General features: G+C 43.4%; 1 protein-coding gene across 2 annotated transcripts in view; it reads right to left on the reverse strand.

Moving 5' to 3' along the window:
- Window positions 1-6,506: 6,506 nt before the first annotated feature.
- The window catches only part of MAML3 (mastermind like transcriptional coactivator 3), a 210,612-nt gene continuing 201,592 nt past the window's right edge, over window positions 6,507-15,526 (reverse strand). The window contains exons 4-5 of one of the 2 annotated variants that reach the window (XM_056490527.1): window positions 13,806-13,890; window positions 6,507-10,466 (exon numbers count right to left, since the gene is read on the reverse strand). In XM_056490527.1, the coding sequence (XP_056346502.1) occupies window positions 9,493-10,466; window positions 13,806-13,890 (1,059 nt within the window). In that variant the 3' untranslated portion in view covers window positions 6,507-9,492. Of the gene's footprint in view, window positions 10,467-13,805; window positions 13,894-15,526 lie in introns of both variants that reach the window. The other variant, XM_056490526.1, reaches the window with a different exon arrangement.

The raw sequence follows: 15,526 nt of genomic DNA on the forward strand, positions 1-15,526 counted from the left end.
GCTTGCCTGCCTTGATTTTTAAGCTAAAAGTGTGAAGGATTAAAAACAACCAACCAAAAACCCAGGCATTATTCAGAAAAGTATCTTGGAAACTCAAGGAGTTCTACAGATACTGACACTGTGAAGGGAGGTGAAAAATACACTTTCCTCCTTATGATGGATAACCTGTATTAGTTAATCTTAGTTAAAATCACAGCAAAGATGACATAACCTGGAGTTGCTTTTACTGACTCAAGCCCAAAGAGAAACTTGTGCAAGAATCTGACCAGCTGACCTGATTTAAACCATCACAGCTTTCCAGCACAGGTAACCCAACAGGGATTAGTCCATGGGAGCTCAGATGAATGTTGTGAAACCAGAACTGCAAGCACGTGTTATAACCAGTTCACCTAAAGGGAGCAGCCCAACCTGTGACCTTTTCTTGGGAACTAAAAGCAACATGCAGAGCACTCAGTGCTCTGTTTGCTCTTCTGTTTATTCTTCTGAGCTCCCAGTCCTGGCTCAGAAAGGTGCTAATGGGCAACAGCACCTCCCCGGAGCAGTGATGGAAGTCAGGCTTCACTTAGCAGCCATCAGAGGTACAAGATTAAGTGTCTCAGAACCAGGAGTTATTCAAAGAATCAGGTCAGTTGAAGATTAAGTTGGGCAAGAAATGCTCCAGGGTTGAAAGAAGGAAGAGAAACAATGCAGGAATTGGTTTCCAGTCATGAATCTAGTTTTAAACAGTTGAGATTTGTTTGAAACATTAGTGTTTTATAGACTGATGGAAAAACAAGAGAATCCAGTGAAAGAGCAGAATTAATTCCAGTCACTGATACAGGAAAGAGCAGGGACACAGGAGTTCTACTACTCATCTAATCTGAAGGATGTCTCTGAGCTAGCTACTTTAAAATTAATTTTTGGTAACTCCAGGACCTAGAAAGACATTATGAAAAGTAATTACTTTGGTTGAATTGATTGTTTTTTTACAGGCTGTTAGGCCAGGCCATGCAAATTAATGTGCACTATCATACATACATATCACACTGTGATACAGGTAGCAATAAAATGTTTGAGAGTAATGTTCTTTGAAAACTCCTTTGTCCCATGTTTTCAGAGTAAAAGTATTGACTCAGTAACCATAAATGCTACCTGAAGATGAAAGAAAAAAAATAAAAAAGAAGGCATTTACAAGACTGTTTTCCTAAAGGGCTTCAATTTGTGATTAACAAATGACCCTGTGCAAAATCACTTATATTTATTTCAAACAATCTCCTCTGCTGTAACTGTAGTTGTAGTGAATAACAATAATGAGGCATAACATGCATTAGACAACTTGTTAGATAACATGATTCATTAGACACAGAAGTTTGTCTAATTCCTTAAAAAGAAATTAATTCAGAACCACTGAGAAAAGATACACAAATTATATATTGGTGGGAAAACTGATGTCCACAAATAAAGATATTATGGTCCTTGCCATAAGAAAATCTATGATGTGCTGTCTGTGCCTTCATAAAGGCAGCTGGCCTCAGCAGAGTAATCCAAATTCCTCTGGCAGTCCCAGTAATGCTGACCCACAAAACCTGCATACCAACAAGTGTGGAGATAAGTGATTAACATCACATCAATGAACTGGAATTCCTGCCTGTCTCTGCTGCACAGGCACTTGATTGAGGATTATTTGTCCTGTTTAATTCCATGTAGTTGGGATCCAGATCCTTGCCTAAGTTTAAATGCCAGGAAAATGTTTTAAACAGCTTGTACCAGAGATTTCAAAAATGAGAACCTAATGCTGGCTTGACTGTACTCCCACTAGATATAACAGTATTAACTTTAGTGGCAACAAAATAAGGCCAAAGCTGACTCCCACCCATAGTTCTTTTCCTTTCCAGACTAATGTTCTTTCAAATTTATTCTGCAGACAAAACTGTGTGGCACTTTACCCAATATAACTGACTGGCCTCTGGACTGCAGGATGTTTTTCAATTAAGGTAAATACTTTCTGCTTTTATCTTGGACTGAGAAATTTTACATCACTTTTAAAAATGTTGGTATTACCAGGAATTAATTGACTGTAGACATCTTTCCCCCTTCTTTTAATTAACAAGTTCTTCCTAGAAGAATGCTCAGTGACACTGAAATCCCCATGGCATTTCACAGAGCCCCAGAGCTTTCCCTTCTCTCTGCAAACCAAGGAGCTCTCACAGAGCTAGAACCTGTGACAGCCTAACCTTTGCATTCTCCTTTATTAACCCTTTCCCAGCTAATGTTTTAGAAGCATGAAGTCTGTGGGCTGGGAGAAGGACAACTAGCTCTTGTCCATCACTCCTCTCCTTCCTAAACAACTTCTCAATTTTCTCTCTGTTCCAAACCAGTAATTTTTTGTTTGGGGTTCTCCTTCAGTCCCATCTGCACTATAAATCCAAAGAAGCACCACTTAAGTCAACAAATTTGATATAAAATAATACACATGCTCATAGATAGACACTTCAATCAGAGAAGATCATGGTTGCTAGCCAGCAACACAGGTGCAGTCACATGTAAGAAATGAAAGATTATGATAACCTTCCCTTGAATAATGTTTCAGCTATGTCCCACAGGTATGTTTACAGGATTTAATCCAGCTCACAGTGAAAGCTGTCCTCTGTAATACACACATAGAGTTTAAAACCACAAAATTAACAAGCACTGCTTAGTCCTGGATAATACAACTGACCTCCATACCCTGCTATCTATCAACTGGAGGTGACTTTATACTCTTCCCTCAGGGAGGTCAGAAAGCTAACTTCACTACAGCTCCCTTCCATGTCCTTGGATAAAAGCTGCTATATAAATGCAAAGCAGGTTATTAACAACATAAATAGGATCCTCTTCCCAAAACAAACACTCCCCCTTAACACAAACTGCCATAATAATGCAAAATGACAGAGCCAGGTCAAGCCACAGTGTTCCAACCCACTGTCCAGTTTCTGGGATAATCACCAGACTGGGGGGAATTAGGATTCCTGTCAGTTCCTGAGATGTCCTTTTGAAGGAATGCTTTTGATATTTTTGGGCAGTCCTATATCCAGCCCTATCTGTAAACCCATAGGAAGAGCCTCCTGCAGTGACTGTGTAAGAATACATGGATCTCTTTTGAATTATTCTTTCCCAAGAAAACTTCCCAAATTATGGGCAGCTATAAAAATTCCCAAAGCAATATAACTAGAAAACATAACTAGAGTGGTTAACTGTCAGCAATCCTACTTTTTTTTTTTGTTTTGTTTTCTGACTGCTTTCCCCACCACATTAATCTTGTCCTTCTTAGAATTAGCTTTCTTTCTGGTTATATTGTACATGTTTTGCCCACTACAGGTACTTCCATGGTTATGTCCAGTCTGTGAAAGGAAAGTAAGAAGCTGGATGCAGGTTAGCAGCTCCAGGCTGTGCTATGAAGCTGGGCTGAGAGCCAAGGCAGTGAAAAGTGATTCTAATTGAATGCAACATGTGTAAAGTGTCAGCAGTGGGTCTGGAAACCCTCGGGACGAGGGCTGGGTGTGTCAGCCTGGGTTAGGATGTGCACGTGCTGCAGGCCAGGAGAGAGAAGAGTTTTGATGCTCACCTTGTGGGTACATGCTTTGCACTGGGCATAATCTACAATGGCACTCAAAGAGATCTGGAAACAGCAGCAGTTCTGCATCTCAGGACTGCAGGATGGGAAGCTGCTCTTGCAAGGCTTGCACCATGCCTGCCTGCCTGCTATCTGCATTTTCCCTCTGTTTGGCACGTTAAGACCTTTTCTCTAGCCACACAAGTTGCACTAGAGGAAGCAAGCAATCTGGCTTTGTAGGCTGAGGAACCTTCACCAAGCAGGTAAGAGATCAGAGCTCCAGGTAAGCACACATTAATGAATGTTGGGTTCTGCTTTGACAAACACTGGCAGTATACCCTCCACTATAAACACTGAAACACATGGCTTGTTTCATTTCACTGAAGGTACTGCACTGTCTTCTATGTCCTGATCCAAGGCTCTATTCCACCATCTATCACCAGTCATAAGAAGAAAAAAGCACAATATATGCTTGCCATAAAATTAAAAGACTTGCAAGGTCTTCTAGAGGAAGATACAAAACAATCAGACTATTTTGTAGTGAACAATTCTGCAGCAGCAAGAACATTGTCCTATAGTGCTATTTTCCATGGCTTGTGTGCTGATGTTCCTTCAGATGTTTTGCCTGAACCCCAAAAAGATTATAAGCTACATGTAAATAAAACATCAGAGCTCTTTCCCAACAGCCCATTGCAATATCCAATGCATGTTTTTCCTGAATTGTTTGCACTTGCTCCTTTCCCTACTCTCCTGGAAAAGTTAGTAAGACAGAATGCCATGTCACATCTACATTTGCAATTAAATGTTCTCTTTCCCTATATAGTATTGCAACCCCACAAACAAATCACATAAAACTAAACCCATTAATTCACTAAGTAATTTATGTAGTTGCAACTGGCACTGCAAGCATCAGCCCATCTTACCCATTGTCCATTTTTTTTTGTCAGTGCTTCTGTATCTTCTGTATTCTGTAACACTTCCATGCTATATGCTGCTGCAAGATCCCCATTTTCCAAGTATATCCAATCCTACTGCTGTATAAGGATATATGAAACATTGCTAACTTCAGGAAAATGTTTAAAGCTTCACTTGGCTCTAAGTTTCTACAAAGGACTTTTGGATTTTATATTTTGGAATCTACTTATAGTTCAACACATGCTCAAACATTCTTCTTGTAGAAGTGGGGCCCTCCTGTGGGCATATCCCAGACCTCACAGGAAGCCTCCTCAAGACAAGCTGTGCCCAAAAACAGGACACTTGTACAGTCAAGAGCCAGCCTAGACAAAAAGGAGACACAGATGCTCTGCTCATGCTACAATTGGATGCACTGCATTGTGTCCCACCAAGGCACAGATGGCTGGGTTGTGAGAAAGACTAGACAAACATTCCAGGATTCTCATGGAATGACCACAGCTCTGAGAATCATAAAGTCACAGTGAAAAGTAAACTGACTTTAAAAACAGTTTTCTGCCAGAAGGAAAAAGTCATGGCTTACCACTGTGAGCTCAAAGTACACCTATGCCAATTTAAGCTATGTAGAACAACAGAGATGCAAGGCCATGCCTGCTTTGGCAGCTCCTGATAATTCAGATTATTTAGGCAATGCTGAATATACTCATGAGAGAGCCAGCAGGAAGGAACTTACCTTGTCATGCCTCTGATGATTTGGCCAAAAATGCTGTGCATTTATAGTGGTGTTCAGACAAATCTATATAATGAACATGCTTATTGTCTCTCTTCAGTGTACTGAGGCTGATAACCAGACCACAAGACAATTGAGAGGTGGATCAGATTCATAATAATCTTTCTTATTAAAAAGTTGGACACATGGACACATGGCAGTGGGGCTGGAATGAGATAATCTTCAAGGTTCCTTCCAACCGAAGTCATCCTGTGATTTTATTAATTTAGCTCAGATAAAAGACACAGCCTAGTGCCTGCAGGTAGCAAAAGCTGAAATGGCATTGGAAACAATAATATGAAACAAGTACAAAGATGTAAGACCTGAATCCAACAATGTTTGCTGAGGGAAAAAGGACAGATCATGATGGTGAACAGGCTGCAGAAAGGGTGGCTCTCCACCACCTACCTTCAGGGAGAAAGTACATCAGGGCCAGATTTAACAACCACAGAAATAATAAAAAATTCTTCCACCAAATTTCCTTCCATGGGCTGAAATATGAAAAATCCACCTACCAACCTGCCAGTGGTTCCTTCAGTCAGTCATAGTGTTAGAGGTTAGGATTTTTCCTTTTTTTTGTAGTGCTTTGGTGTGTTGCTTCTCTTCCTCTTTCAATGTATGGACAGGACATACATGTCCAACAGATCTATGTGCATGTTCCTAAAGGCTTCTGACAACACAAGTCTCACACTGCTGTAGCAGTAGGTGATAGGGAATTACTCTAAGCATGTCTTTATCCTTCTCCAATTTTCCCATTTCCTCTAACTTCTATGTCCAGCTATGCATTTCCCTTCTTCTCTCCCACCTCATCTCCATCTTGTCTCCTCCCCACTCCCTATTTTTGCTCCCAGCTCAGAATAAACACAAAAGGTTGAATCTGGCACCTCTAACAGACCCAATTAAGGACCAATTTCCCTGCAGCACCTGCCTGAGCACAGGTAGCTTTGGCAGCCCACCTTGCTGGAGACAGGGGCACCGTGGCAGAAGGTGGAGAAGCACATCCCATCCAGCAGCTCATCACAGGGATACAGGGATTCACTGGCTGCTGGGAATCCTGGGATGGGCCACACCTGGCCTGTTACTGCTGAGGTCTAACAGCTGGAACTCCACCAGGTTCCTTGGTGCAGCCACACAGAAAATCCAGGGCTGGTTCACACCTGCCTGCATGCATTCCCTCCCCTCCATGGAAGATTGCTCACTGAGGCGCAACGTGGGGCAAGACATGATCCATATACACCAGGTATATGACTCATTTAACCATCTTTTATTTGGGTTTCTTTTTTTTCTTTTTTTTTTTTTTTTTTTTGTCTGTTTTTGTTTTGTTTCTTTTTCTTTAAAAGCGGTCTGTTAACATCAGGTATTTTTCTACGTTTTCAGACTCTGTACAGGTCTTAAAAGGAAATAAGCAATGCTTAATGTACAAAGTAAAACCAGAAAACTAGAAAAATCTGAATAAAATGGAGCAAGTTGCTGTCAGGGATACAGTACAAATTAGTAATTAGATGTCATCTGAAGTGCAATACCACTGCAGTAAGGATGAGTCAAGGAATGAAATAAAAATACTCTATTTTAAACAAACAGTATATATATATATATTTATATATATATATTTATATGTATATATTTTACAGATAGTAGACCCAGTGATATCTGTAGAATTGTAAAAACATATTTACAAATGACTTTTTTTTAAACATTACATATACATCAGCACCATAGTAAGAAAGGAAAAAAAAAAAAAAAGCCCCAAATCAACCCAAATTTAATAAAATCTATTCTCTAGTACTTGATCCCAGTATGGAGTATTTGGAGGAAGCTTTACAAAGACAACTTCACCACCATGTATCATCAAGGCCTATCTCTCCCCCGTGGACACTGGCTGGCACTGGCTGCTGCGTGGTGGATGTGTTCCTAAGCTCCCCTTCCCCACCTCTGTGTTGAGAGGTGAGCCCTGCTCGCTCCCACCCAGGTCATGGGGGCTGTGCTGTCCCCAGCACTGTCCCCTGCCTCCCCACCCTGCCACAGCTCTGTCACACAGCTGTGTGCCCCCTGCTCACACTGACACACACAGAGCCACAGCACCCTGGTCCCTTCAGGGTGCTGCTGCTCCCAATGTGTGCCTATCCCTTCCATTCTGACCGAGGATGAACCAAAACCTTTGGCTGGTGCTCCCTTTCACTGAATTAGGGCCCAACCTGGCTCCTATTGAAGCAGCAGGCATGCTAACCATGCTCACCATCCTCAGCAGGAGCTGGAATTGGCCCTTGTGCTGTATTTTATAAAGGGTCAGCTAAAAAAGATGTGATTAAAGCCATTCAAAAAAACGTAGCAGTCAGGGCAGGCTGGATTGATGTGCTCACCTTGAGCACATTAAAAATGCAGCTTGTCCTGCTGCATTGCAGCATTTAGAAATGGTAACTCCCCCCACTAGGCAACCCAGCAAGGGAAATTGCTCAAAAGGGAGCCTCTGTGGGGCACTGAGATGGTTCCAGGCTCGTTTGCTCCCCATCTTTAATGTGATGCATGTCTGTGCTCCACAGGGAAAGGCAGGACATGGAACTGCCAAGTGCCAAGGCCCTCAGCCTCCATGAATTCAGGGGCTCAGCACCTGGCATTGCTGGGCCCAGGGAGAGCAGCACAAAAGGAGGTGATCAGGAATTGGGACTGGCACTACACTGCTGCAGAGCACATGGCTCACAGAGGCCAGTGCTGGGCCAGAGGGTGCTAAAGCTCTGGGCTGTGGGTCATGTTAACATTTCTTATATGCACAACTATATAACCTGATGAACAGCTCTCAGCTGAAAACACTAAAGAGGTAATAGGTTCCAGGAAACAGCCTCCAACTGCAGTTTGGGAACCTTGCTGTACACACTCAGAATGGCTGGTGACTTCAGTGTTGTGTGAGATCTGTCACAACTCCATCACAGGGCTGCTCAGCACTGGATACAGTGATAGATCCCTATTATCTAAATCTTTATTTGGGCAGACCCCATGTTTGTAATATCAATTATTTTATCCACTCATTAATGTTCTTTACAGTAGTCCTCCACTGACTCCCATTCTTCAAATACTGCAGTGAATTTTATTCTAGCAAACCAGAGATTAAACCAAACATCTTTAGAACTGAACATATCACATGGAGAGCCCAGACACCCTGGGGTAATACTACCTGCCAAACCTGCACTTTTCCAGAGAGGAGAAAGTCTTCCCGTGTGCCAAACCCTCACTGTATGTTTTCTCATGCCTGTTTTCTCCTCCCCTGCCTGGTCCTTTGTGGCTTGCCTGAAAAAGAGTGCAGCCAGCTGAGCTTGCTTTACACTGAAGGAACAGGAGGGGAAGGGAATGAACTGAGAACATCCTGAGGAGGAAGGAGAGGGAGGGACCAGCTGAGGAACTCTGGTGATGCCTCTTGATACCTCTCAGCCCTTCAACACCCCAGGCAGCTGGGCCATGCCAAGTGCTCTGGCTTGGGAAGCACTGCTTCAAGTCCCAAAGGGACTAAGCAGTTCATTAAGCTTACCCACCACTAGGCTGTCTCCAGCAGCAGTCACATAATCAATCTGCCCTCGCAGCACTGCCAAATTTATGTTCTCCATATGTTATTATGTGCTTGTAGTGGGGTTTATCACTCTGCAGTGAAAACAGTGACCTCCCTGTGATTGTTTAGGTTTGTCATGTGAGTGTTGTGCATTCCCTCAGGACACCCCACACAGCCAGCCCCATCAGCCTGGCCATGGCTCTCCCAGACCTGCTTGCCCCCGGGGCTAAGCCCATTTCTGACCAGGGCCTGTGCAGTCACCCTGGATATCTGTAGGCTTTGCTCCCAGCTCTTCCATCTGCTTCCCTGGCAGCTGCAGTGTGCACAGTCATAAGATATTGGGACCACCCCACACCACTGTGCAATGAAACCTCGTTTTAAGTGGGGAGAGGAGGAATTTTCCCAGCCAGATGCATCAGCTGGCTTTTCCAGTTTCCCCATTCTGCCTGACACACACACAGAGTGGATTGCTTGGTGACAGTTTTTGGGACGCTGATGTTTTCATCATCCCCTGAATCTTCTAAAGTTGGCTACAGATCAGCTCGGTTTGCACAACTAGAAATGAGAGAAAACAAGATTATCCCAAACCAAACCAAGACAAACAAAACCCAACAATCCAGGGATGGGGAGAACATCCAACTCCCTCTTTGCTCCTTCAAACGTAACAAAACGTAACCAAAGCTCCAGACTACACAATCCCATTCACTGGGGGTTTCCAAACAACTCATCCAGTTCTTGAATCCACTCATCCCCTGGTCCGCTCTTAATAATGGAGTCCACGAGGTCTGTGCCTTCTAAGCTGGAGAAGGACCCCGCTGCCCCTCCATTGCTGTAGCTGTAAGACAAGTCCTGAGTGGCACTCCTCTCGTAGGCCTGGCCCTGGCCGCTCTGAGGGAAGGTTCCAGCTGCCATTTGCTGTGCTGGGGGCTGGCTGAAGCCCGGCATGGCCGGCACCCCCTGGCTCAGTGCCGGCACCACCATGGGCCTGGCCTGCTGCCCAGGCAGTGGCTGCAGCAGCTGTCTGCCCATTGCTGGGTTCAGGGCTCTCCCTGTGCCCCCCGTGTCCACGGCCGGCTGGCCGAGGCCCTGAGGGAAGTGCTTGGCCAGCCGCGGCGGCCCGGCCGGCAGGGCGTAGGCGCTGCCGTTGTTGAAGGGCGCCATTTCGCCACTAGTCCTGCCAGGCACGGCCTGCAGGCCCCGCTGCTGCCAGCCCTGCGCTCCTGGCGGGACAGTCCCCATCAGGCTCTGCAGCCGCGGCGCCTGCGGCCTGGGCAAGGCCTGCCCCACAGCTCCTTTCATCTGCTGCTGCTGCTGGGGAACAGCGGAGTTGACCAGCATGCTCTGGCCGAAGTTGCCAACCATGCCCACCGCTTGTCCGGAGGCAGGCTGCCTGGCTGCCTGGCCTGCGCCGTGTGCCACGCTCATGCCGCTTTGGTTTGGGTGCTGCAGCACTTGGCTCATCCCCGTGCTCATGCTGTACATCCCTGGCTGGCTGGAGGAGGCGTTGCTGTAAGGAGCCATGCCCATGTCCGACTGGCCCGCAGTGCTGGGCAGCGTGCTCGGGGTTTGGGATGGAGCCATGGCCATCATGCTGGCGTTCTGGGCCATCATTCGGGATGTCCGCATGCTCTGCAGCGCTACTTGGTTCCTCACGGCCACTATCTCCTGGGGTGAACCTGCACCAGAAAGGGAGGAAGGTAAGAGAAAGCCCACAACCCTGTAAATCTTAATTAACACACTTCTGCATAAGAGTAATTAACACGCTTCTGCATTAGAGTGAACCTGTAGGAGCATCCTCAGCAGCACTTACCTTCTTCAGCTCCACCTAATCCAGCTTCTGTTGGAGTCAGTGAGTTAGGGGTCTCTGAATTCTTCAGAGAGAAATCAGAGTGCAGGGATTGAATAAGTCTTAGAATGAGTTCTGATGTTTTTCGTAAGCAAAAGCCTCAAATACCACAGTAGTAGCTTGTGTTCTACTGAAAGTTGCAAACATACTGATATCTTCAATAGAGGCTCCAGGCCCACAGTTGTGAACAGGACTTAGACATAATAGAGTTATAGTAAGAATATTGCTTACATTTTTTAGATAGAACAAGATAGATTCTATGCATAGTGTTATACGTAACCAGGTGTGCTAAGAAACTACAGTTCTAATAGGTTAAAGAGTAGTGGTTAATAGGTTAAAGAGAGTTTGCATCTTAGCTTGTTGGAAAAATCCTGTATAATAGTATGTATTCAGAGGGTTGTTGCTTTTAGCCATTGTGGCTTTTAGCCACTTGCTTCTAGCCTTTTGCTTATTGCTGCTTCTTTTGCTATTGCTTGTCTGTGTACTGTTGAGACTGATGTGCTTTGTAAAAAAATGTGCTTTGTAATAAATAACATTTATAACTATTAGCTGCTTTGCTTATTAAGATTACCTGATGAAGTAGGAGCCTAAAGAGCTCCATGAGTTAGGTGCCACAGAACACTGGGGATCAGAAAGAACCCCCACATCAAATTCCACAAGCTTCTAGCTAGCAAATGGGAAAACTTCCACCAGTCTTCTTCATTAGCAGCAAAGCAGCTGAACTTCAGCTCACTATTTGAAGCTCTCCTTTAGATATCTCCATTGTCTTTCAAAAGTAAGCCTTGAAAATGGAAATGTCAGTCTCAGAAGGCCAATCAATTTTTTTAATAGCTCGGGAGGCATAAATGAATGGATTTTCTATAGCATAGCTACTGATTAATTCTATGGAAAGAAGAAAAATTGGGTTTTTGTGGACATTGAAAGCAAGGAGAGTGTATTAGTGAATCAATACTATAAGCACATTTTACTTCACCTTAGGCCAGTGATGGGAAACCAGAAAATCCTGGCCTTGTTAAATTCCACACTGTGACAGATAACCATGCTTGTGTCTTACTTTCAGGCGTAGGGGGGAGTTATTGATTTCTGGGGAGCTGATATGCTTCTATATTTACTATCTTTAAACAAAGACAATTACCTGGAGCTCAGATTATGGTTCATTGTGGATTTTTCACTACCAAGCACAACAGTCAGATTTGAGTCACTAACTAAATAGCCAGATTCTTCAGGTTTGAGCCACTGACTAAATACAACACTTGGCAGGTGAAGCTTGGAATGTATGAGGCACACAATTGCTCCAGGCTCAAATGTTATTAAATGCCAGGTGTAAGTATAAAATCATTGCTTAAGAGTTTACAACTGTTCAACAGAATCTGAATGTTCCCAAATCAGCCCCTATTTCTTGTCCCTCAGTGCAGACAATATCCCTGAACATCCTTGGGGAGTGGAGAGCACTGTTCCCTGTTATTGATGTTGGCTTGGTTTCCATGAGAAAGGGGTCTGGAGAAAGGAAGAAACATTTCTATACATGTCATTCTATAACATAGAGCAGAGGATGGCTACAGCTCCATTTTCTGCAGCACCACAAGATTCTGGTGGGTGCTTTTAGCTCCAGCACACAGCTAAATGAAACATTTTGTAGCATGAAGTGAGACCATCTGGATCCCTCTGGAACAGGCCACATGTAGTGGCAGCTTTTACTTTATTCATGCCATCAAACTGCTTTCTTAATGATTGGCACTGGGGTTCCCTTGATTTTATCTTAACTTAGATCAGCTCCTTCCATGATTAGAAACAGTCGTTTTACCACAACTCCAGCAAGTGCTTAAGATACAGATAATGTTAAAATCTGACTGCATCTTTAGCTATTTTTAATTGAAAATGGCTGTTGAAAAGCTCCAAAGGAATCACTAACAGCAAGTGGTTCACATACTACTTTTGTTAACTACTGTACTTGGCATAAGTGACAGGAGATCAGACAAGGAATAGTTAAAAGAGAGATGCAACAGATTTCAAGGTTTTAGGCCACCTTCTGGTCTCATTTACACATAACCTACTGCACTGGATTACATTCATGTGACTAAAAAGGAAAAAATGGTGAACTATTTAAATTAGTTCATTTATGAAAATGAATTCCTTGCTCTGTCAGATTAGCCTAAACTCTCTTTTCTGTTTCTTTTAAATAATACATACAAAGGCAGTGTTTCAAAGAAGCATGAATGCAGAGAGATTGTATGTGTGCATCTCAGTGGATGGCTATGCACACACAATCCTTGATTTTGGAAATGAATTATTGTAGAAGTAATTTCATACAGAACTTATGGTGCCAAAGATAAAAATGAGAAGGTGATTAGAAGAAGCCACCCTGATATATGCCAGTAGAAGATGTGGCTGCCTCTTCATGTCCTGGGAACCTGGCAATGTGAAATGTCCAGAATTGCCTCCTTCGTTTTCTGTTGCACCTACATGACATTATCATGAATATACAGCTCAAGTGTGTGTTCTTTTCATGTCTTTATAGAAGTTAGTGAAGACATTCAGATGATGCTTTGCACCTAAAAAGCTCAGAAAAAAAACAAACTCATTTTCCTAAGCCAAAATGAGTGCTCTTACCTTCTTCAGTTACCTCAGAGCACATCAAAATAATAGTTGTGCTTTTTTTGAGATCTCTATTTACATCTCAGATATTTCTCTGTGTTTCCCACACCTGACATTTATCAGTCCCTTCTCTAGGTAAGCAATGACCTCTCTGAAATTCTCTGCTCATCAAATTAGATAAAATGGGGAATGACAAGATACAGTCAGAAATGCTAGCAGGAAAAAAATCTTCAAAACAGTAGAGGCCAACAAGAAAAATCCATGAATGAATCCATGACATCTGAATGTCAGAGGCAAAACAAATGTAAAAAAAAAAGGAAAAAAAAAAAAGGAAAAAAAAAGGAAAAAGCAAGAAGTTTTCACTGAAGGGAGCAGAAAGGAAAATATAAACTTATCTGAATAGGCAAACTTGGGCATTTTACCCTTTGGTAAAATATGTGGTGTGCACAACAGCCTGTATTCTTCTTCTGGCACACTGCTTAAACCCTAGTAAGTCACAAACTGCACAAGCTTTCACAAATTTGTTATCTTGAGCGCATTGACTCCAAACCAGGAAAAACAATTTGACTTTTACCTTGGAATTGATTGACCTGTTGCACAGGGTATGGGCTTCGCTGTTGATGCAGATGCTGCCGAGGCAAATGTGACTGCTGCTGCATCTGCTGGAGATGAAGGACAGAAAGAAAGCAGAAGAGATGATTAATTAATCAATGGGCTGGTGGCAAAGCTGCAGAACTTGCAGTGGTTCTTATCTGGTGAGGTGTTCTGGAGAGACAGGCCAAGTCATCTGGAGGGTCCTCCTCAGAACATTTGGGCTACTCAGCACTCAGACTCTTTTTGGCTCAAAAAGGAACATGCCAACATCATCACTCCTTACTTACAGCCATTTCATCCTGACCTCTACAGCAAGAGCTTCACTGTCTTCAGGCAGAAAGGAGAGGGAGGGATGTGAGCTAACTTGGCTCACCTAGATCTAAGGGCAACTGTAGGCACACACACACTTTCCTTCCCTCAGTCCTGCCAAGGTCCAGAGGTTTGTGTTCCTGGTGCAAGGCTTTGCTCCATGTCTGCACTTACAACACTGCAAAGATCACTGCATCCTGACCCAAGCACTGCAGCTTTTGGAACATTCCTGAGCCAAAACAGAAATGGATTACTGAGGCACGTTTCCTCTTGTGCTTCAGTGAATGATTTCTGGGGAGTGGTGACTGCAAAATGCTCCCAGACCACATTGCTCCTCTGTGGTTGTTTTCTATGAACACTTGTGAATATTTTAAAACAGAATCAAGGGCTGATTATAAAACTAGAGCTTTCAGATTCTAAGGTATACTCAGCTAAGCACTTACTGAAAGGGCATGTCTTGGAGCAGCTGTACAAATGCTGAGTCCAAAAACAATGCTGTGTAACAAAGGCATGAGAATGGTAGAGAGAGGAAAGAAGGAAGTACTAATCCCTGCATTTGTAAGTAAGTGTTATACACTATTAAAAAGAAAGAGGGACTCTTGTTAGGCACAACTACCCCAAAGTTAGGAGCCTGAGGACTGTGACTTTACCACTTTTCATCTCTAAAAAGTATGTCAGCACACGTGACAGCCTTTGCTTGGTGGCCTTTTAACACTTTTGGGCTTGCCTTCAGTATCCAAGTCACTGACTGGCTCTTGACTTTATGCATGTGAATTGGCCCAATCCATGGGATGCATTACTGCATCCTCACTCTCATGCACTTGTTCATACTTGAATCTGTTCAGGCATCTTTATCCTAAATATTTCTAGGAGCATCGCTCCCATTCACTGAGAGTAAATTTTTCTGTTTCTCAGGAGCAACAAGAGAAAGTGGGGGAGGCAATCTGTATTTCTGTGATTACATGGCACATATGTGTTCTAACACAAATTCAAGGAGATTATTTTAAGCTGTTTTTCCTTAGCAAAAACAAAACTTAAAGCAACTGCTAACCTACCAGAGTATTATCTAAGTAACATTAAGGGGCTGCAACTTTAAATTTGAGTATGATCTTTTAGGAGCTCAACAGTGTGACCTTCCACTGGCTTTCTCTTGGGCTGCTTTAAAACTACAGTTGAATTAAGCACACACCACTGTTCAGAATTCATAGTTTAACATCCATATTGCAAAGCCCAGGAGCTCAGGAAGCCAGGTGATGGCTCCAAAGCAGCTCTTCCACACTGCCACTACCAGAGGTGGTTTTACTGTTCTCCCACTACAGTCCCTGGTTCTCCCCTTGTTGCTGTCTCTCCCTTGTATGACCTAATTGCTCCTATTGGCACTCAATAAACCAG

The sequence above is a fragment of the Oenanthe melanoleuca genome, chromosome 4, assembly GCF_029582105.1.
Source record: "Oenanthe melanoleuca isolate GR-GAL-2019-014 chromosome 4, OMel1.0, whole genome shotgun sequence".
In the NCBI taxonomy this organism is placed as follows: Eukaryota; Metazoa; Chordata; class Aves; order Passeriformes; family Muscicapidae; genus Oenanthe; species Oenanthe melanoleuca.